The sequence below is a fragment of the Lissotriton helveticus genome, chromosome 2_1, assembly GCF_964261635.1.
Source record: "Lissotriton helveticus chromosome 2_1, aLisHel1.1, whole genome shotgun sequence".
Taxonomy (NCBI): Eukaryota; Metazoa; Chordata; class Amphibia; order Caudata; family Salamandridae; genus Lissotriton; species Lissotriton helveticus.
Window position 1 is genome coordinate 1,522,772,703 of NC_136059.1, and position 24,548 is coordinate 1,522,797,250.

At 46.3% G+C, this 24,548-nt stretch overlaps 1 protein-coding gene across 1 annotated transcript in view; it reads left to right on the forward strand.

Moving 5' to 3' along the window:
- The window catches only part of LOC144818753 (alpha-2-macroglobulin-like), a 1,363,397-nt gene that overhangs the window by 651,231 nt on the left and 687,618 nt on the right, over nucleotides 1-24,548 (forward strand). Inside the window, exons 16-17 of the mRNA XM_078676468.1 lie at nucleotides 778-948; nucleotides 8,921-9,017. Coding sequence (XP_078532594.1) covers nucleotides 778-948; nucleotides 8,921-9,017 — 268 coding nt within the window. The remainder of the gene's footprint in view (nucleotides 1-777; nucleotides 949-8,920; nucleotides 9,018-24,548) is intronic.

The window sequence follows — 24,548 nt, forward strand, 5'->3', positions numbered from 1 at the left end:
CAAAGAAATGAGTCATTCATTTGGACTTGGGGCGGTGTCTGTGAGGAAGAAGAAAATCAATAAATTGTTGTTGTAGTCACAAAAGATTTTCGGAGAATTTGAAAGAGATGAGGATTTAATTAACTTGACAGTCATTGTTTAATGACGATGTTAAATGCGTGCAGAAAAAAAAATTATTTTTGTTGTGACTAAATATACATGGTATATAAAAATATTTCTCACGTATATTGAGAACTGATTACATTGTAATGTATAGATTGTTTTATAATTGAAGTATACTTATGAATTAAAAACAATGTTTGCGTCTTTTCTTTTGATGTATGTCAAAATGTCGAATTTCAGTAGTTGACTGGAGGTACCCTTCCTATAAATACATCGACTGACATTTAATTCTGTAGTGATTCAACAATAAAAGCTTAGCTGTAGATTCAGTGCATGTTTACAGTGGGTTATCCATAGCACCAACCTGTAAGCCCTTCACAGATCGGGCGCAATCACACCAAACTTTTGCCACACTTCCATGGCATGATGCTTAGAAAGTTTTGAATTCTTTAACATTTTATGACTCACATATAATGTTTTAGACCTCATAATCAAGGTCGGGATTATGAAATCAGCTATTTTCAATGTTTTGCCACATTGGCACCATGATTAACTTTAAGTTACTGGTGAGTTGACACTGAAAAAAAGAGATATCCGAGCAAAAATAGGAGTCATCTCATATTTTGTGCTAGGTTCTAAGACAATAACAGTCACACATGCCTTTTTCTTCTGCAGGTGTACGATCTGATCCCTGTGCCAGTGCTCAGCGGCTACTATCATGACTACCATAACCTGGAGGAACCAAGGGATGACCCCTGTATTCCGGCTCAGACCATCGTAATCAACGGCATCTACTACATGCCTATTTATCCAGTTCATTCCGACGATGCTTACCAACCTCTGAAAGTAAGATGAGACTTTCCTTTTACTATCAAACTTTCTGACCAGCAGCATTCTCTGACAGCGAGTCTTGTAAGGCCTCTCTTTTCCCCATATTCTTGCATCATCCTTAGACGTGCCCTGCGAGTTGGCCAACAGAGGCGTGGAACATGGACACACATTTTCTGCCAATTGATAACAGCTACGCAAGTCACACTTTCTCCTTTTCTCCCCCTCCACCAGTAATAGGTTTGATTATGTGTAAGCGGGTAATGCCAGTGCAGCAGATAACAGGAGATGCATCAGGACTATCCCTGCTATAGTAAGTCAACTGGAATACCACTGCTCCCAAGTGTTCAACCAGCCGTTTCAACTGCTTAAAGTGGGTAAAATGTCCAGGGGAAAATCCGCCCACAAATGGAAGATTACACGTGGATTATAGTGTGGAAACACTAATCCCATATGTTATTCCCCATTCCATATATACCCATAGGGGATCAACTTGTTATGCCACAGTAAAACGGGGGTCCGATATTACTGACAGCCCCAGTATCAGTAATGCTGCTTGTGGCACTAGCGCCCAGGAATACCAGACTACTTTTAATGGGCCCCATAGTGATCAGGACGGATTGGCACAAATTCATGGAACCTTGGTATAGCATTAAAATGCAGCTGATGGTCTCTGTATTATGCAATTTATTTTCCCTGACTTTGTATATTTCTCTTTTCTTTTGCTGTCTTTCAGTTGAGGCATATGTTTTAGAACACTCCAAGCCTCTAGAGACTTTCATTGGTACTGATTTTAGTCAAGTCAAGAGATACTTTATTTCGGCCTCACAAGACCTTAAAAGCACAGATAAAACATTTAAAATTCAGTACAATTGATAATTATAAACAGTTCTTATCTATTTATATAAAAACGAAAGTATGTCTGTCTGTCCTTTATGCATTACTACACCATTCATCCGATCAGCATGAAACTTTGGGAAGTTATTGAGTACACTCCCACAAAGGTTTCTGGCAAAAAAAAATTAAAACAATTGTTAAAAGTTGTTGAGTACACTCCCGCGAAGGTTTCTGGCAACAAAAAAAAAGAAAAATTTGTTAAATATCGGCCCCCGGCCCCCAGGGCTCTCATAATCTTTCCAATACTGAACGTTTACAGTTTCCGGTGCGACTCGCTTTTGCAATGACCATCAACAAAGCACAAGGACAATAGCTGCAAGTTTGTGGACTAGATTTGAAGAATCCATGCTTCTCACTTGGACAACTGTATGTGGCGAGCCCACGCATCGGAAAACATTCTGATTTACGCACCAGACGGAAAAACAAAAAATACCCCGTATCCACAAGCACTCGCATAAATGAACTGAATTAAAAAAACACTTTAAAAATTTTTCCATATTAAAATTAATACGTTTCAATAAAAATGACACAATGTAAATTAAATGTTATCATAACAAGTTTCCTTAAATTTCCTTTCTTCTGAGATCGCAGCAACGCGCAACGGGTAAGCTAGTCTATATATATATAAACGAAAGTATGTCTGTTTGTCCTTTATGTATTACTACACCATTCATCCGATCGCCATGAAAATTTGGGAAGTTGTTGAGTACACTCCCGCAAAGGTATCTTTTTTTAAAATGTGTTAAATATCGGCCCCCCGGCACCCCAGGGCCCTCACAATCTTTCCAATACTGAACGTTTACAGTTTACGGTGCGACTCGCTTTTGCAATAACCATCAACAAAGCACAAGAACAATCGCTGCAAGTGTGTGGACTAGATTTGGAGAATCCTTGCTTCTCACATGGACAACTGTATGTGGCCAGCTCACGCGTCGGAAAATCTTCTGATTTATTCGTGTACACACCAGACGGAAAAACAAAAAAAAACGTGTATCCAAAAGCACTCGAATAAATAAATAGAATTAAAACAACACTTTAAAATGTTTTCCATATTAAAATGAATAAGTTTCAATAAAAATGAAACAATGTAAATTGAATGTTATCATAACAAGTTTCTTTAAATTTCCTTTATTCTGAGATCGCAGCAACGTGCGACGCGTTAGCTAGTAGATACATAAAGACATGGAAACATTGATATATATTTTTTTTAACTATTAAATGAGCTGATAGGCGCCAAGTATCTCTAGTATACAGTACAAAATTAATGTATATTAAAATGAAAGAGGAATACAGAGTCCCAAGTAGTAATGGGTGCATGGAGTGGGTAGTTTAGACTTGGGATTTCTTTAGAACCACACAGCGAGCACACCACATTGAAAACAGGTAGCTGGAAATTGAGTAAACAATTGGCATGCCTGTGTCATATTTGAGGATCCTATATAATTGTAGGCAGTGAGGGGTTCCAAGAATCCTACAAAGCTGTTGTTGCTAATGAGCAAAGCTGCCGTAGCCAACAAGCTCTTATTGCCTTGTAGGTGGGGCAGAAAAACAGCACATGCAAATCAGTCCCGTACAGTTTTTACATGACGGGCAGTCTTTCGTAGAACTCCCTCCCCATTTCTAAGTAACAGCACATAAAGGAAGTACACCATACCTGAACTGCATATAGAGTTTCTTAGCAAGGGAAGGCTGTATATCATCTATGCTAGATTCTAAGGTGTATTGCAGTTTGATTTCTAAGAAGGATGATGTGAGTGGGCCTGTCCTGGGGCCCCTCAACAATAAATTGAGGTGATGGTCTTTAAAGTTTGTTATCAAGACTTTTCTTGGTGTGGCCAAGGAGCTCTCTTCCGGGCTAACCCTTAGATCACCCTTTCCAATGGATAAGCCAAGGTATTTTGCTAGCTCCCCTGAGGTTTACCACCTCCCTTAATTCCTCCCTGTACAGGATAATTCTGGGGTGCTCCATAGGCGACGCCAATAGAGAAGAGGTCTAAGCACGACCTCCAAAGATATTGGGCTAACACCCTAATCCATTCGGAGCGGGGTTAGAGGAGTACTACTGGGAAGTCCCATCAACTGTCTAATAAAATAATTTTCAATCCTAGCAAGTTGTTCAGATGACCTGTGGCCCCATAACTCCGTACCATACAAGGTCGCCTCTCTGGCTTGCTCCTTGTATATTTCCAACATCGGCCCCAGCTTCTTGTTTACACACTTCCTCTGCTGTTTAGCAAAGCCCCCAGACGTTTGCGCCAGCTTTTGGGAGGCCTTCTTAATTTGGTCACCCCATTCCATTGTCTCATTAAGTGATAAGCCCAAATATTCACATGGTGGGACTCTCTCTAAACAATCCCCTGCTAATTGTGGGTTAAGTCGTTTGGAATGCCCTGCATTAAACACCATATATTTTGTTTTCCCAGTGTTAATTTCCAGGCCCCTAGCCTTGCAAAATAGATGGAAGATATCCAAGACCCTTTGAATACCCATTGGTAATTTTGACAGCAGGAGAGTGTCGTCTGAAAACATCAAGACAGATACCTTGTGGCCTGCTAACTTAGGAGCATCTAGATCCCCTCCCACTGCCAAAGCTCCTATTAAGCCATTAATAAAAATGCAGAAGAGGGTAGGGGCCAGAACACACCCCTGTTTCACACCTCTATCTGATTTTAAGACCAGGAAGACAGATCAGGGGGTAGAATGGATGCTTATAATATATGACCCAGGTCTCATCTAGACTACTTAGGGGCTGCCAAGACAAGCAAGAGATTGTCGCTCTTAGCTGGAATACAGATATAAGAAAATCTGTGCCTAATAAAAGCATCATCTGTGTGATCAGAAGTGACACCAATCCTTTACTAAATTTAGATCATCAATAGGGCTTGTGCTTAACTGGGCCATAGCCTTTAATAAAATCAGTTGAGGCACAAAACTAAAAACAAGCATTGGCATAGCCTATAGGTCTCGCCTTTGGGACCTTATAAGTGTTTAGCCATGCAGCACTCTATACTGGGCGCTGTGCCGTCAAGGATTGAAAATCTAAACAATTACTACATCATGCAGGGGCAACGCATGCGCTCTGGCTCTACCTAAAAAAAGTAAGCACCAATCTACATGTCATAAAATAAGCAGTAATTTGTCAGAAGACATAGCCTGACATTTGACCTCTGGTTTGGCACACACAATAAATGTGACAAAATAAAAATACTAATTAAAGGCATCTTTATTGCTGATTCACCTTCTGAACTCTAGCATGGTTATTGCAGCACCCCGTCCTCCATCCATACTTCTAGCGCCTGTGGTATGGCAGCTTAAGCAAGACACACAACCTCTCCAAAGTATGATCAAACATTTCCCTTAACAAAATGAGAAACCTAATGGCTTTGCTGAACTTGTTGAAGCAGATGACACAATAACACCCACAACTTCACAAACAATATAGCTTGTTTTGTAATGACTAAATCTGGAATGTAAACATGAAAATAAAAACAAATGAAATACTTTAAAGGGAAAAAAGACAGGTTGTGTAAACATGCTGCTGCTGCCTCATTCAGGCAACATTCCAAAGAGCTGTAAAACGGTTCAACTATTGTAAGGGGTGTCGTTGGAGTAATGTATGCATTTGCCTCCAAAGAGGGTGTTTAACTTGTCACGCTGCTAAAGTACAGTGCTATTGAATCAGCTGAATAGAGATTAAAGTTGATTAGAGAAAGGGATGAGCATTATAAGAGGAGGAACTGAAGGCCCAGTGAATAAACAGCAGCACAGGTAGGAGGGGGGGCGGAGAAACGATGGGGTGAGAGAAGCAAGAGAAAGGGAGGAAGAACAGGGATGCACATGGACTTGGAAGGAGGGTGAGCGAGTGAGGGAAAAACAGAAAAGACAGAGAAAGTTAGGAAGCTCACCAAAAGGGTGAGAGAGTCGGTTAGAGGAAGGTAGAGAGGGAAGACAGGCAGGAGGAACAGAGGGAAAGAGAATGGGGGAGCAAGAACAGGAGAGGCAGAAAGATGGAGTAGAGTGAAGGAATGTGGGAGACAGGGGCACAAGGTTGGAGGGATGAGAACAGAGAGCCGGGAGAGATAAAGATGGGGGGGGGGGCGGAGGCTGACCGGGAGGAAGAAAGGGGTGTGGGCGCTGGAGGGGCAGAGAGACGGAAGAAAGAAACACAGGCGGAGAGAGAGACACAGTGAGAGAAAGAGACAATATGAGAGGAAGGAGGATAAAGGAGAGGCAGGGGAAAGAGGTGGTAGGTCTGGATGAGAGAAGGGGACAGACAGGCGGGCGGACAGAAAGAAGCAAAAAAACATCTGGCAAGTGGTGTGCGATGTGTGCACGCTGTAAGGGTGCCCGCGAATGATGCGCTTAATGAGCCATGACGAGAGAGGAAAGCCAGATGGCAGCTGTGCAAGTAACTGTGCGCGTAACCGCAAGCATTGGGCCCCAAGCAAAAGTGTGTGGTGGGCTTTTTAAAGTCCCCTTACTAAAAGTCTCGCCAGAGCAGTGCATGTGTCAGCTCAGGCGAGACCTAATAGGTGTTTTGAGATGTAAAAGGGAAGGCGAATAATAGTGACAGAGGTGTGAAATGAAAAGAGCATTTATGGTGACTGAGTGAGAGGTTAAAATGAAGGAAAAAGAAGGAACGGTTAATTCTGGATATAGTGGAATGTGCATCGACTGCTCTACACACACATGTGACATACCGACTGAAGGTATTCTGGTACACACACCCTTCCATGCCACAGCTCTCCAAGGAGTGTAACCCTCACCAGGTATTCCTCAAGACGTTACTCGAAGATCTACAAGAGGGAAAATGGAAGGCGTTAAGAGAGGTCAAGCCCCATGTCCCATTTGTCAGTACTAAACCAGATTATATGTCAATAATTTGATTATGCATACCCCTGGAGTATAGACACCACGCTTGCCGAGAGCACACGCTGCCAGGAAGAGACAGGCCCATTGAAGAAATGGGCCATCTCTGCGAGCATTGGATCAGGATAGCCTGGCATGGCAGGTGGTAACTGTAGCAGAGCTTCCTGGATGGGATTAATGTCCTCACACAGGCTTTGGAGGTATTTACTCTGTCCATCCGGTTTGTGGAGGACATTATGTCTGCCACCCTGATAAAAAGAGGTCCGTCATATTTACTCATCACTACCAGTCCTGTTGATCTCTGTACCTTCAGAGGAACCAGTGTTGTGATGGTTCAACAGAAGGTAACAAACGTCTGGTGGACAGCCACCATCGGTTTTGATGGACATCCACTGAGCTTTTTTTTTCTTCTAAAAAACCTGCAAAGTGAGAGCAAAGACTACACAGTCCCAGGATTCTGGGAAATACATGTGCAAGTCAAAAGAAAATGATGTCCATCAGAGGAACTGCCATCCTGTAGGCTGCGAGATCATGGTCATTGATGAGCATGTTACATTTTAGCAACAGGCTTCTAAAAGGCTGACAGACATATGCAAGCCTTCTGGTACAAGAATTGAAGTATCAGAGGCCTGAATTACTGGAAACTTTAGAATCCAACAGGACCTAGAATTCATATTAAGAAATCTCATGAAAAGGGAGATATGGAATATTTGCATCATATGTTCAGGTATGAAGCATATGCAAGGAGGGCCCAGATTGAGAGCAATGTGTTACATAAAGAAGATACCTTAGGATTACGTAAGATCCTATAACTGCTAAGTGGGACACCATACTACATGACTTTCAGAGCGAACAGCACCCAAACTCAGACCAATCAGTCGCTATAGCAAGAGTAGGAGAAGCAGATGTAGAGTCCTAACTTAAAACACCGCAAACACAAAGTGGAGGCGACAACACCATGGTTGCCCTCACACTGTCCACGATTTGCTGGGCTTGCCTGTGGAAAGTGTGTACCCTGTTGCTTCCTTTGGGGAATTGGGGTGACGGGGAGGGCTAGGGAGACCCAAGTCAGGCAGAATTGCTCCTTAGTTTGTTGTATTCTCCCCACCACTTCTTTCTTCTCCCTGTTGTCTCCTTCTGTTGATGATTTTATTATGGATTTACGCCTATGTCAATGCCACATGTCATAGGCCATGCAGCGGGAAATTCACGAGTGCTCAGTTGCGAATCCCATACATTGAGAAGTCCATACCTACAGCCTTTAAATGTGCCTATACGCATGCTCAATGCTGCATGTGACACTTCTATGAATGACGTACTCTGTGCTATTATGCGGCCTCAATATGTTTTCCATGTAATGTTGATGTATACTTGCCACTGTGACTGGTCCTGGAATGTCAACCCCTTGCCATGTTTATGCTCTTTTGAAACACAATAAAACAGATTCAAACACATAAATGAAACACATGCAAGGATGTTTTACCATCCTCCTTCACTTTATTTTTTCTTCATTGATACAGGGAAATGTACTCCGTGGAAATAGGCAGTGGGCAAAACTGTAATGGGCACAAGGCATATAAAGAAGCTGTACATGACCTATCCTAAGTAGGATGTCCATGCATCGTCAGGGTTTGATGACCTATGGGGCAATCAGGCAGTGGCAGATATGCTGGACTCATAGTTCAGTGTGTGGGCATGTTTTTGTAGCAGTTTTTGGGCATGTTTCTGGTCAGGTGGGCTGGGTTTTATTGATGATTTGCCTGATATTACCATAAACATTACTTGCAGCAAAATATCTTGCTTGGCTACACAAGCTCGAAACTGGCCTGATTTGCAGATGTTGGCCACCTTTAAGCCATCTGGGCCACTTTAATTTTGATAACGGCCTATTTTTTGTTCTATTCCAGCCCTCTGAATTTCCATCATGTTTGGAATTTATTTGTTGATGTGATGGCTCCTTAATTGACGTTCTAGAGTTGTTTTAAAACGATTTCATCTCACTATGCTGTCATAGGAAACTGTCCTACTGCTAAGGCAGCTAGAAAGTGTATCAGCCATAAACAGCCACACCACCTCTGGAAATTAAGGACGCACTAAGTGCTTGCCTGTTACGTTACAGTGATTTACTTTGTGCCTTGATAACCCTGTTTTGTAGCCAAGTACTGTAGTGAAACATGATTTGTAGGTCAGGCTCTGAGACACCGCTACTTCTTTCTCTAAACAGGCGATGGGCCTGAAGGTGTTGACCAATGCTGAGGTTCGGGTGCCAATACCCTGCATCCATGCACCGCCGGAACCCGTTCCTATGCCTATGGCTTTTGGTAAGTTGAAACAATAGCATTCCCTTCTGTTCTGATAAATGTAGACATTTGAGGTCTAATCTACACTTTTCTCTAACAATGAGGGGAAGGTCTGGATTAAGCTTCTATCCTACTGTGTGACTTGTGGGGACACGGACCGAAGTTGTGTGATATCACAGAGGGAAACAACCTTTACAACGCAACTTTTACAACGCAGTACCATTACAACGAAACTTTTACAACGCAAAAACTATTACAACGCATGTATTTACAACGCATGTTTTTACAACGCAGGTACCTTTACAACGTAAGTATTGGTAAGTATATAATTATATTTAAAATGTTATATGTTTGGGTTTTGTTAAGGGGTATTTTTAGGGTTCAGGGTCAGTTTTCAGTTTTTGGGTAAAGGGGTATTTTTAGGGTTCAGGGTCAGTTTTCAGTTTTTGGGTAAAGGGGTATTTTTAGGGTTGAGGGTCAGTTTTCAGTTTTTGAGTAAAGGGGTATTTTTAGGGTTCAGGGTCAGTTTTCAGTTTTTGAGTAAAGGGGTATTTTTAGGGTTCAGCGTCAGTTTTCAGTTTTTGGGTAAAGGGGTATTTTTAGGGTTCAGGGTCAGTTTTCAGTTTTTGGGTAAAGGGGTATTTTTAGGGTTCAGGGTTAGTTTTGGGTTTTTGGGTAAAGGGGTATTTTTAGGGTTTAGGGTCAATTTTGGGTTTTTGGGTAAAGGGGTATTTTTAGGGTTCAGGGTCAGTTTTGGGTTTTTGGGTAAAGGGGTATTTTTAGGGTTCAGGGTTAGGTTTGGGTTTTTGGGGTAAAGGTGTACAGGATAAATTAAATTAAATAAAATAATTAAATTAAATAAAAAAAAATTACATTAAATTAAATTAAATAATTAAATTACATTAAAATTAATTACATTACATTAAATTAAATAATTAAATTAAATTAGAATTAATTAAATTAATTAAATTAAATTAATTAAATTAAATTAAATTAATTAATTTAATTACATTACATTAAATTACATAAAATGTATTAAATTAAATTAAAATAAATTCATTATATTAAATTACATTAAATTAAATTAATTAAATTAAATTATTTAAATTAATTAATTTAATTAAATTACATTAAATTAAATTAATTAAATTAAATTAATTAAATTAAATAAATTACATTAAATTACATTAAATTACATAAAATTAATTAAATTAAATTAAAATAAATTAGTTATATTAAATTACATTAAATTAAATTAATTAAATTAAATTATTCAAATTAAATAAATAAATTAAATTACATTAAATTAAATTAATTTTAATTAATTTATATTTCAAAAAATATTATATACTTACTAATACTTACGTTGTAATGGTATGCGTTGTAAAGGTATCTGCGTTGTAAATACATGCGTTGTAATGGTACTTCGTTGTAATGGATCCTGCGTTGTAAAAAATGCGTTGTAAAGGTAGTCGTTGTAAAAGTATGCGTTGTAACGTCATACATCCATCACAGATGATATCAGTAAGCATGGTTCCATTTTACGTAAAATGGTGTTATTATTAAAGAGGTATGTGAGAGTGGGTAACGTGAGAATGAATGAGAGTGAAAGTGAGTGCAACTGTGAGTGCGAATGACTAGGTCAGAGTGAGTGGGAATCAGTGAGACTGGGTGAGACTTAGAATGATGGTAAGAACATGTGACAGAGTGAGTGCAAGGGAGTGAAAATGACAATGAGAATACATGAATATGAGTGAGGGAGTGTATGAACTATGTTTGATTAAAGGTTATTAAGCATGAGTGTTATTGAAAGTAAGTGGCAGTGAGTGCAGGGAAGTGAGTTAGAATGAAAGAGTGAGACTGAGTAAGTTAGAGAAAGAATAAATGCAAGTAAGTGAGATAGTGAGAGTGAATTGAGCTGAAGGAGTGAAGGAGAATGACTGCGACCAAGTAAATACAAGTGAGCATGAGTGAATGTGTGTGCATGCATGTGTTGTTTTTGCAAGTCATTTGCACGCCATAGAACATTGAAGGCACATTTAAATGTATGGGGTATCCACAACACAATGCTGAAGGCAGCATATTGAAAGTAATTCTTGGCATATTGGTCACCCATGGCAAAATACTGGCACTGACACTAACGTTTTTTTTTAGCAAATTAAACACCTGTTGCAAAATCCTGGTACTTGCATATTAGAGGTATTTCTTGGAATGTGGGAGGGAGTGAGGAGGCAGGCCCTAACATTGTGCAGATAATATCGAACATATGCTTATATTGATTGTATCAATGGCGCAATTCTGGCACTGGCATATTGTATGTAATTCATGGCAGAAGAGGGCACCCATTTCTTTAAGATCACCCAAGTCAAAATGCCTACCCTAGCACAATGGAGATAATTATTGACATTTGGAGGGCACCCACTTCACATTAAAAAACAATAATTCAACTCCTTTGATGTTAGTTTCCATTGACTTGGCACACCAAAGAGTTTTGAGTGAATTTATGCTAACATTGTGCATTAAAGCGCATCATATGACCCAATTTTTTAACACATTTTTTCAAGGAAGGCCCCCCCTTTAAAAAAAAACTCCCAGAAAATGTTGGGCTTGCTTGCATCACTTATTTGGTGGAATTTAGGGGCAGGTAATATGTCTGACTTCTTTCATTGATCACCAGTTGCCATAGCTTTTAACCATTAAACACTGATTGGATAAACTGGATGTGATCCTCAATGTCACTATTTTGCATCAGCATCAGACCCTTATGGGTCTTTTGGTGCCCAATCCTTGCCTCACTCTCCTATGCCCTCGCCACTCTGCAAGCCCTCCCCATTCCTGAGATGATAGTGACTGGTGATTCATCATCTCCCTCCTCTCCATTCTCCAAATTATCATCTGTCAAGCCGATGTGCATCATGACTATCATCCCTCTGGAGTAGGATAACAAGATCCAGCCCGTTTGTATCAGGTCATGGTACAATTCCTCTGCACACAACTCTATTCTTCAGTTCATTGGATGCCGGTTTGCACTCCAAACTGCAATTCTCTCTCTAACGTTAAAATGAAGGTGCGTGGTTCATGGTAGGGGTTGATTAGGACATGCTCCTCAGTCCTCCACTATGACCTTGAGAAAAGTAGGCCTATTCACAGCAATGAATGGAAAGAGGAGGTAATGCAGCCACTGCTTAGCATTGTGGACATTAGAAAAGCGGCTGGGGTTTGAGAGGCATCTCTTCTCTGAGGTACAACTGGGGCCTACAGGTGATGCCTATGTGGATGTGATGGTACCCAATAGCCTCAGAGATCCTGCCTTTGGGCTACAGCTGGGTGTGAGCCTGGGAGGTACTGCTCACCCGAAAGAAGGAGACTGTAATTGGCCACAGTTGAGACGTTTCCTGACCAGATGACAAGTCAGTGGAGAGAAGTGCTAAATAGAAGAGGGAGCTCTGAAGCGGAGGCCTGCCTGATGAAGGCTTTACCTAGGCCTGGCTGGCTCTGTAAGAGGGATCACTGTGGGAAGCACATAACCACACTGAACGGGAGACGGGTCATCTCAACTATGAGTCCCAATAGCAGTACCAGTAAAGTAGAGTCCAAGCACCTCGCTACACATGCATGTACAAGAACGAAGGATTCTGTGGTGACATCGGGGAAAGTTACTATGGAGAGTGTGAAACATGGTTACTCATCCTTAGTGTATGTGTCTGGGTGTGGGCATCCTTATTGAGAACTAACAGAGTGACAGGATTGCTGGACCATAGGGGAAGTTTGCGGCACCACTGAGCTTTTTGCGATGGGTAGTGCCCGCACACTATGGAGGTAGGTTCAAAGAGATAATTTCTATTGGGTACTAAAGAATAAGAATCTGATAGTGGGTACCATGTAATTTACCCCAAATCATACCCACAGCTAATCATACACCCAGTGAACCCAACATGATCGGTGGTCTCCCCCCCAGTGGCCATTGGAGCACCCTTGAATTAGTGTCCTGGAATGTGGCGGGTCTATCAGCCAAATTCCAGAACACTGAGTGGCTGGAATATATTAATAGATTTAATATAGTCTGTGTCTAGGAAACCTGGGAAGTAGAACCGGCCAACTTTAATTTGGCCCGATTCAAAGCATTTGGTGTCCCAGCGGGTAGATCTACGGCAGGTAGAGCAAAGGGGGGTCTCCTGATAAGGGTTCACCTGAGTCTGGATGGGGTCTGGAAGGATCTAAATTGGAAATCGGACTGTATGATAGCTGTACAGTTCAAAAGTAAGGACCTCAACCTAACTCTAGTCAACTTTTATAACACAGGAGGTTGTAGATCTGGAGAGCTGGAGGAAAGATTGGGGGCACAGAGAGAATGGGAGACAGGTGCAAAGGCCCCTATTGATTTTATTAGCAGGGGATTTTAATTGTCATTTGTTTCCGAAACTGATACCGTTCACGGAAGATTGGACATCCTGTAATGTAGAAGAAGGAGCCCACTTTGATCATACGGTGGAAGGAAGGGAACTAAGCAGGGTGCTGAAAAGGTATAGCATGGAACATTCAATGGATTTGTTATCCATTAAACCTAATAGGCAGGTCAACCCTACCTTTAAAGGAAGAGGGCATAGTTCTTATATTGATTTTATACTTGTATCTCACCTGTTAAAACAGCGAATTGTGGGGTTTAATATAGAGTGTAGCGGTTTCAGTGACCATAACCCACTAACAGTGACAGTGGCAGTGTCAAGGGTTAGTAGGGTAACAAGGAGGGGGATTGTAGGTATTAGGGAAACGGTCACGACATAACGAGACGCCCGACATAACGGGGAGTCGACGGGGAGCTTCAATTACGCCTCGCCACAGAAGCGACACGGAGCCACACGTTGCCTGGGCCGGAATCCGACCCGCGCAGTCCAACCTCACGGGAGACTCCAGGGTGGACATTCCTTCACTCCCCGACCTAGGAACATTGCCGGAACCCCAGCCGGTGGCACTGACAAGTACCGCGGCCGCAAACCGACACCCCGCCGGGGTCCCCCGAAGGCCAGCGCCCGCCCATGTCCGGGGGTGCCGGAAAACGCACAGGAACGGGGACCGCGTCCCAAAAGGGCAAAATGGATAAGACGCAGAAACAAACGGACGCGGATCCGGTGGCGACTAAACTGGACTCGGTGCTGGCAGCCATGGAACGCCTGGAAAGTTCCATCCAGTCTACCCGGACGTCCCTGGAGGCGAAAATAGACGGAGTCGCCATTGACCTAACGCACCTGAAGGAAGATCACAAGAAACTGGCTGAGCGCACCAAAACCCTGGAAACCACGGTGACGGGCATGGAACCTCGGGTCGCCCAGTCAGACAAGCAGATTAAAGATCTCCTCAACAGGGTGGAGTTCCTGGAGGACAGGGCAGAGGATGCAGAAGGGCGGGCGAGACGCAATAACGTCCGCATAGTGGGTTTGCCCGAAAAATGGGAAGGCAAGGATCCGACCACCCACGTAGAAGAATGGTTACGCACCCTGCTGCCGGAAGGTACCCTCTCACCGCACTTCGTGGTGGAACGGGCGCACAGAGTCCCGTCAAGGCCACTGCACACCGGCTCCAACCCGCGCCCATTCCTGCTCCGTATCCTGAATTACAGGGACCGGGATGCTGTCCTGAGAGAGACTCGGAAATTGGGCACCATACAGGTCGAGAACGCGAATATAATGTTCTTCCCAGACTACACGATCCAGGTGCAACGCCAACGACATTCATTCCTAATGGTGAAGCGGAGGCTACGACAGCTGGGACTTACGTACTCCCTCCTCTTCCCAGCAAAACTCAGGGTGGTAGCGAACGAGAAAACGCACTTCTTTGACTCCTCGGAGGATGTGGAAGCCTGGCTGGACAATGGGACGGATAAAAACACCGGGAGGTCGGGTCGCCCGGACAGGCCAAGGAAACGCAGGAGGTCTAACAGGAGACGTGGAGCTAGGTCACCCTCTCCAGCGGCCAGCAGCACCCAACACAGCGCGAGCCCACCAGAGGAGGAGGTGCGCAGGGAACAACAGGAAGCTCTGCGAATGGTCTCGGAGCTCAGTGGCTCCCCTTCACAACGCTCCCCGCCCGCCCACAGCCCCAGAGTATTACCAAGCGACGACAAAGCGATCTATGGACTCCCGGACTCGCAGCTCTCGAATGGGCTGCCCGACATCACTCCGCAGACATCGGACCTGTTTGGCTAATGGAGGAGTGCCATACCACGGGGCCGCCAGTGATAGAGGTAAAGACACAGCGAGGCCTGGTGGAGACGGACACGGAACACGCAGTAAGTTGAGACAATGTCATGTTTGCAGTAACTTGTTACGGAGCAGCTGCCCGGTGGCACCCCTGCCACGAGGGCCGCTACATTGCGGGATCCCTATAAGTGGGCGATAGTTAACGACTCCAGGCTCGGCTGGGGCAGTCACCCCATGACTTTCTGGACATGTTACTAACCAGCCGGTGGGCCGGCCTGATGGCCGATCGGGCCTACACTACACACCCCCCTGGGAGGGCACTCACGCCTTCACGCTCGACGAACTATCACTGGGCACTTAGACTGCGCGATGGGCAGCGACCCCCCAGCATGGACTGTTCGTACTTTTTGCAAAAAGTTTGGACGGCTGCACGTTTGGCAACCGACCCGATGGTATTCCCCCCAGTTAATGTTTACCCCCCCTTTCCCTACTGTGCAACGCTGCATACATGACCTATGGGGGTGCTCACTGGGCTCTCCTGGGTGCTGCTCGAAAAAAGCTGAGGATGCTCTGACGCTGGGTGGTGGAGGGCCCCTTGGGGAGGCGCTTGGTGTGGGGAGGGAGTGGGTGTGACTGACTTGTTATATGCTGATGGCTGAAGTAGTACTGTGCACCTGGAATGTACGCGGAATACACACACCTGCACGCAGATACATGATTTACTCCTACTTAAAGAGACACAAGGTACAGATAGCGCTCCTCCAGGAGACACATCTAACAGCCCCTGAGGTACACACCCTGCGCAGGCGATGGCGCGGACAGATTTATGCAACTGGGTTCTCCTCTTACGCTAGGGGGGCACTGATATGGATCAGACCGGGGCTCCCGTTTGAGGTAGAGGACTCCCACGTAGACAAGGAGGGGAGGTTTGTGGCAGTGAAGGGGCGCCTAGACGGGCGACCGCTGGTGGTGGCGTCGCTCTATGCCCCTAACACGGACCAACAGGGCTTCCTCGAGACGGTCTCCGCGACACTGGCACATTGGCATGGGGTCCCCTGGGTGCTGGGAGGGGATTATAATAGTGTACTGGACACCACACTGGACCGCTCATTCCCACCACTACCCAATGCGCCAGTAGTAGGCGCCATGAAAGCTCTTATAGCCTGGGCCTCACACTGGAACTTGCATGATGTGTGGCGCCATCGGAACCCCACGGCCAGGATATACTCGTACTATTCGGGAGCCCACACTCTACACACCCGATTGGACAGATTCATGCTCACGGATGGTCTACTCCCGCTAGTGACGGACGCGCATTACATGGGTAGGACACATTCGGACCACAACCCACATATGTTAACCATCACTAGGGAGAGTGCCCGCCCCCCTGTCCCCACTTGGAAGCTGCAACCAGACCTCCTGCTGGACGCGCCCTTCCGAGCTTCACTGTTTGCACATATAGTACATTACTTTGAGGACAACGCAGGCTCAGCCACCTCTCTACAAATGGAATGGGAGGCGTTTAAGGTGGTCATTAGGGGGCAGTGTTTAGGTACACAGGGGAATCTCAAACGTCAGGTGGAGAGGGACCTACAGAGGGTGGAGGAGGAACTGAGTCGACATGAGCGGGACTCGACGGGAGGAAATATCGCTGGCCTTCGACATGCGCAGGCGACCCACGAACGGCTATTAGAGAGGCTCCGATGCCTGAATTTTGCGGCTCATGCGGCACGCACACATGATAGAGGGGATAAGCCCGGAAAGTTGCTGTCGTGGCTCATCGCCAGTGAAGACCGAACGAAACCAGTCACAAAGGTGCTAGATGCGACTGGGACGCCCCTACACACACAGTCAGAGATTCATAGAGCATTCACTACACACTACGGAGTGCTGTATCGCTCTTGCCTGCCCACACCCGCCCCGGATACGGAGGAGTATCTCCGTCGGTTGACGTTGCCGACACTCACCGACGCCCAACGAGCTATCCTCGCGGCACCCTTCGCCCCTGAGGAGCTCCGGGAGACCATAGCAGCGCTCTCAAACGGCAAGTCCCCTGGCCCCGACGGACTCCCAGCGGAGTTTTATAAAGCCTACCAGGACCTCCTGATTCCTGAACTCGTTAAATTATATGAGACGGCTCTAGAAGATTCCTCCCTGCCCCCTTCCCTGAGCGAAGCCACACTGATCTCCCTCTTGAAACCGGGAAAGGAGGGGACGCTTATGGGCTCATACAGGCCACTCGCCCTCCTAAACACTGACTATAAAATACTAGCCTCCACTCTAGCGAGGAGACTGGCCCAATACACGCCCCTCCTGGTCCACCCGGACCAGAACGGGTTCGTACCCACACGCAGCACATCGCTCAATATCCGCCGGTTATTCAGGGTGCAGGAGTACGCGAGAGACCCTTGGCCACGATCGGGTTGCATAGTATTAGACCTGGAAAAGGCATTTGATTCAGTGGAGTGGCCGTACCTTAGAACGGTTATACAAACATTTGGTCTGGGAGACGACTATCTGGAAATGGTGGGACTCCTATACCAGACGCCCACCGTCCGGGTCCGGATAGGGAGCCTGATTTCGGACGCTATACAGGTGAGGCGGGGAACGCGACAAGGTTGCCCGTTATCGCCCCTACTCTTCTCCTTGGCCATGGAACCGCTGGCGGAGATTCTGAGGATGCAGGGCGCCCGGTGGGGCATCCCATTGACAGACGGGGAGCACGCGGTTTCCTTGTATGCCGATGATTTACTCCTCTACGTCCGGGACCTGACGCGGATACCCCCGGAACTCACCAGTGCCCTCAGCGAATTCGCGACGCACTCGGGTCTAAGGGTCAACTGGGGTAAGTCTGGGGTTTTCCCCTTTCACCCAGATATGCAGGAATGCGTAGTACGGCTAGGGGACACGACGCTGACGTGGTATGCCGGCACCTTTAAGTACCTGGGCATACACATTTACAGGAACGCGGCGGATATACTGGATGGCAACCTGGTTCGAGCCATAAACTCCTTGCGGGCACAAATCCGATTCTGGGGCACGCTCCCGCTTAATGTCCCGGCCAGGATCACCCTGTCCAAAATGATAGTCTTGCCCAGACTTCTGTACTACTATTCGAACCTGCCGGTATATGTCCCGGCCCGGGTCTTCAAAGACCTGGAGACCCTAACGCGAACCCTCATATGGAATGCGGGGAGACCGAGGGTGGCCCTGAAAAAATTATATGCCCCGACGGCCTCGGGGGGACTAGCGGTCCCGAACCACGAGCATTACTACCTCGCCGCACAGCTCCAATGGGTGGTAGCGTGGCTCGCGGGCAGAAACTTAAGCGATACGGCCTCAACAACCCCAGCACTGACCCATGCGGAGGCTCTCGCACTGTTCCACCCCCTCAGAGGAGTGACACGTGAGACGCAACTACATGTAGCGGTGGCCCTGAGATGCTACAAGCGTGCACTGACATTAACCAGGGAAACTACACCCTACGCCCCAGCATTACCACTGGAGGGACTACCCAGACCGGGAGGAGTGGTGACGGCAGCGCGCCTGCAAGACTGGACACAGGTGGGACTTGAAACGTTGGCGGACCTCTATGACGATGGGGCCCTGGTGCAGTTCGAGGGGCTAGTGGAGAATCCTGGCCTACCAGCGGGTCAATTCCTGACGCATGCATTAATGATACGGGTCCTAACGGAACACTGGGGAGATATGTCAGCGGAACCTGAGACACACCTCTTAATACAGTACCTGCACGTAATGGGGGCGGGCACGCACGTCGTACACTGGCTAACGCAGGCGCTGAGATCCCACACTACATGCTCCCTGCGGTCGCTCAGGGACAGGTGGACCACTGACAGGGGGGAGGACTGGTCGGACAAGGAATGGGAAAGGATTTTAGAGGGGCCACAACACATTCCCCGCAATTCGAGATTCAGAATCATACAGTTCTACATAACACACAGGGCATATCTGTCCCCGGACAAGATTAATCGTTACTTTAGCCTGGACACGTCCAAATGCCCCCGTTGCGCGCTACTGAACGCGGATCTCCTACACATGCTATGGGCATGTCCCAAACTACAGACGTATTGGCACGATGTCACCACACTGTTGGCGAAAGGGACGGGGCTAAGTGCTCGACACGACTGGGACACCTGTGTATTGGGCCTCCTCACCAGGACGAAACACAACAAACCGCACATGAGGTTCTGGGATTTAGGGCTGATAACCGCCAAAAGACTCATAACCCGCCACTGGAAAGCAGCAACACCACCGCTGACAAAACATTGGAGTGCCTCCCTCACCTACTGGGCGACCGCGGAGGGCACGGTACTAAACAGGGAGGAGACGGCGGGGCGGAGGGCCATACCGATAGCCCAGATGTGGGAGGGTTTCCTTGGAGCTTTCGCCAGGGCCTGCCATGATAAAGGGGTGATGTAGGGGGAGAGTAGTGAGAAAGGGGAGTAACGAAGGCCGCGCGCAGATGAACGTGAAACGCCGCCCCCGTGATCCACCGCCCTCCCCCTTCCGCCCCCCCCCCCGCGCCCGCCCCCTCCCACCCCCCCTGGTTCCCCCCCCCCGCTTCCCCACCCGCTCCGCCCCCCTTGCGCCTCCCCCCCACCCCCCCTCGCCTGTCAGTGGGGGCTACACGCACACAGGCGACTCCGCTAATGCACTCCCACCCCGGGATTCAGAGTTATCACGCACCACTTGTAACACCCTCCTGCGAGCACCACGGGGCAGCACCCTATGAGGCTACTCCGCCCGAAACCAACAAGACAAGGCCCACACTGCAGCACCCCCCCCCAAGTTTAGGTTCGTTGCACCCACACTTTCTTTCCTGTTCTTCCCTAGATCGGAATGGCGACACACACGGCAGAGGTCGCCCCCCAGTTGACCGCACCAGACCTGCCTTTCCTACTCGCACCCTCATTACTAGCATACAGAGACTACACACAGGAGTGCAGCACATAGGCAAGCCACTGCCGAGACCTTCCACCCCATGGTGCCGACATCCTGACCAATCTAGTCGTCCACAGCACTCGTACATGCCGCCCGGAGTCGGGCCTGGATGGCTGTTCAAACTGTAGGGAGTCACCACACTTCACTACCGACCAAAAGGCAGCGAACATCGGGGGGAAGGCTGGACACCATGTCCTGGTGGCAACGGCACTGCGAGGCACACCGAGACAAGACAATGGAATGAATGGTCTAACGCATGCAGTGCCCACACATGAGGCGATAAGTGGAGATTTTCTATGTATATACGCAATTATCGGACCTTTACCCATCAACTGTATTTGCTTTGATACTGTACGAACCACTCCGATTGTTGTTTCCCCTTTGAATTATGCACATACCGAACTGTACTTGTATACCAAGAGTTTCAATAAAACAGATTTAAATTAAAAAAAAAAATTTAAAAAAAAATAAATTAGGGAAACGGTCACGGATCAAGGGTGGCGCCTAAAATGGTCCAAACTTAATGAATATAGTTTTTATAAATCACTCTTGTAAGAGGGGAAACAGCACCTAGGGGTGTGTTTAAACCTAGAGGTCAAGGGGCCCCCACTCGTCGAGGCATTTGAAGAAATAGGGCGGCTAGTGGATAGCCTATTGGATACGACAGGGAGGGGAATAAAAAAGATTGAGCCCAATGGTTTGATAGAGGGTGCTCCCTAGCCCAAAAGTACCTTAGAGCTGCTTTGAAAGATAAGCCCAGAGATATTCAAAGGGTCATGCACTGCAGACTTACTTATAAACAGGCAGTAAGGCGCCGGAAGAACGTGCTCCAAACCCAAACATGGGACGATCTAAGAGGAGTGTCAGAAAGAAGAGACCTTTCCACTTTTTGGTCGATAGTCAATAGTCCTTGTTTTCATGATGGAAAGAGCCCACAGATTGAGTCTAATGTGCTACCTGAACAGTGGGTAGAACACTTTAGGGGCTATATAACAGGGGGACTATTGTGACCGAGGAATACGAGGCCAACTGGGAGAGTGGGAGTGAGGTGCCAGAATTTACACTAGAGGAGATTGCGGCGGGCATCAAGGGCCTTACACGAAACAAAGCTCCAGGCCCGGATGGAATCCCGCCGGACCTTTTTAAAAGTAAAGTGGAACTGTGGGGCCCAGTTCTAAGAGTCATAAATGAGGCCATAGTCTCTGGCCTACCCCGCTCATGGTCAACGGCTACTATAGTGCCCATTTTTAAAAAGGGAAGTAGGGATAGCCCCCAGTGTCATCGTCCCATCTCTTTGATAGATGTAACAGCCAAAGTGATGGGCCGGGCTGTCTTGAATCGCCTTATGAGCTGGGAAGAAGAACATCATGTGCTTGCTGATGTCCAGTATGGCTTTCGGGCATGCAGATCCACGACCGACCAATGTCTAAACTTGTATCTACTGGTGATAAAATATACAGTAACAAATAAGGAAAAGATCTATTTAGCATTTATGGATCTGGCAGCAGCCTTTGACTGCGTGAACCGGGAGAAGCTGTGGACTATAATGTCCAATTTAGGGGTAGAGGCCGGTCTCACTAAGATTCTGAGAGCCCTTCACTGGAACACATCTGCAAAAGTGAGGTACAATTTGGAGGGAGAGAATACTGAGTCCTTCGAGAGCACCAGTGGGGTCAGACAGGGGTGCATCTTGGCCCCCTTTCTCTTCTCTATATATATCAAATGGCCTAGAACAATTTTTAATTAAACTAAAAGTGGACTCACCCAGAATAGGAAGCAGACCAATTCCTGTATTGCTCAATGCAGACGACACGGTGTTGTTGGCTCGCACCCCACTCGGACTGCAGCGTCTGATAGACGGGTTTGTAGATTTTATGAATAGTTTAGATCTATCTGCCAACCTGAGTAAATCATATATTATGGAGGTGGGGCCCAAAAACTTGGGCAAAAAGTTTCATTACAAAATAGGCACAGTGAGTTTAGCGAAAGTACAGACCTTTTCATACCTGGGCATTTTATTTGATAGGGGCCTACATTTTAAATCACTGATCGAGGAACGTTGTAACAAGTTAGTATCAAGCTCAGGGGCAATAATTAATTTTGGCCGCAGACTGGGGCAATGGTCCCCTGAGCAGATACCGACTTTTTACAACTCGATCTGTTGTGCAAAAATGGCATATGGGGCAGAATTGTGGGGGATGGCGGAGGTAGCTAAATTGCAAATTGAGGAAAATAAATACCTGAGAAGGCTCCTCAAAGTCCCCCAGTGTATAGTCCCACATTTTACATGAAGAACTGGGTTGTGAATACCTAGAGGACAGGGTGAGGACTAGGCCCCTTGTTGCTTGGCTAAAGATCTGGGTTAACCCAGAAGCCAGCTTGACTAAACAGATAATCACTGACTGCATGGGGAGGGAGAAGGGACTGTCAATGAATTGGCTCAAATATGTGAAGGACAGCCTGGATAATATCGGGTGTGTGGATCTTTTTCTGACACCATCCTGTATTACAAAGCGGGATCGGGCCAGAATAAAGGAGATGCTATCTATACGCAAAGCCAAAGTACGTGAGGTGGAGGCTAGAAACAGTCAGTCAAGGCACATGCTGTAGTGAGATCTTGCAGTGGATTGGAGCCTTACCTCGCCCTTGTACATAACGCCCAGGATAGGTTTTTATTCACACGTTTTAGGCAGAACTTTTTACACCATTTATTAGCCGAACCGGCAGGTTTTACAAATTTAGTTGAGTCAAAGGGCCCCTGCGGCTGCGATCATCGATCTCCGCAGAATACCCTTCATTTTGTATTATTATGCCCATTTTATTCAATGCCCAGGCGTCGCTTTTTAATATGTGTGTTTAAAAAGGCCAATCTTAGATCTGTGAAAGAAGCTCTTGTATTTTTACAAATGGCCCGAGATCCCCTGACTTTATTTTGTATGATACATTTTTTAAGATCATCAGTTAAATTAAGAGATACTAGGGGAATCTGTTGAGTAATCGCATGACAATTCTGATAGAAAAGTGGAGAGGAGATTGTGGTTCTCAAACATGATTGGTGTAATTAATAGTATTGTTTTTTCCCTGATTATTTCTTTTAACTATCTATGCTCGTATGTTTTTATACATTGTACTTTTATGGTGTTAATGAAAACAAATGCAGAAAAAAGAATATGATGATGATGATAGTGGGTAAAGGGACAATCCAGCCATATTAAACATCTGGGTGTCTGCCTCAATGGTATATGCTCTAGAAGTTAGGCCTGTATGCTGAGAAGCTATGGTAAACTGTGCCCGACAACACAATTATTTAATGGGGAGCCTAGTGCATGGAAATTGCTGAGCCTAATTGGTGTCATAGGTGTAGGTGACATTCTTTGGATCCGACCTTGGTGTCTCGCTGTGGCTAGCACCTACTGCTAAGTGAGGAAACATAGCGATACAAAAGGGGATGATGGACGGAGCGTTTGAGCAAATCAAACACTCACCCCAAGTCAACTGATCTGGGTTTAATCCATCACTATTCTTTAGCTCACTCCGCCACCCCAGTTCAGACATGGCCATATGCAAATCAGTCTGACCCTGTGCCTCATGGGAACAGTCCAGCCCGAACTGCCAAGCCATGTCTTCCCTGGACCGGAAACAAGCATCCTGGGACCGGTTTCGGATTCATAATCCTCATCAGCCAGGCTATCTTGAATCCAGTGGCCAAGTGAGCAAGGGACTCACGTCTGAGCATACCCTGCCAACTTAGGCCGAACAAAGCGATACAAAAGGGGATGATGGACGGAGCGTTTGAGCAAATCAAACACTCACCCCCAGTCAACTGATCTGGGTTTAATCCATCACCATTCTTTAGCTCACTCAGCCATCCGAGTTCAGACATGGCCATATGCAAATAAGTCTGACCCTGTGCCTCATGGGAACAGTCCAGCCCGAACTGCCAAGCCATGTCTTCCCTGGACCGGAAACAAGCATCCTGGGACCGGTTTCGGATTCATAATCCTCATCAGCCAGGCTATCTTGAAGCCAGCGCCAAGAAACTAATCAGTGATAGTGCGCTTAAGAAATATTTTCATAACATAACAGTGGCCAAGTGAGCAAGGGACTCCCGTCTGAGCATACCCTGCCAACTTAGGGCGGACAAAGCGATACAAAAGGGGATGATGAACGGAGCGTTTGAGCAAATCAAACACTCACCCTGAGTCAACTGATCTGGGTTTAATCCATCACCATTCTTTAGCTCACTCAGTCACCCCAGTTCAGACATGGCCATATGCAAATCAGTCTGACCCTGTGCCTCATGGGAACATGGCAGAGTTAATGGCCTCCGCCAAAGTGAAAAAAGAACATTTGCACAGAGGAGGACAAAGCAAAATGAACCAGCGTCACTCTT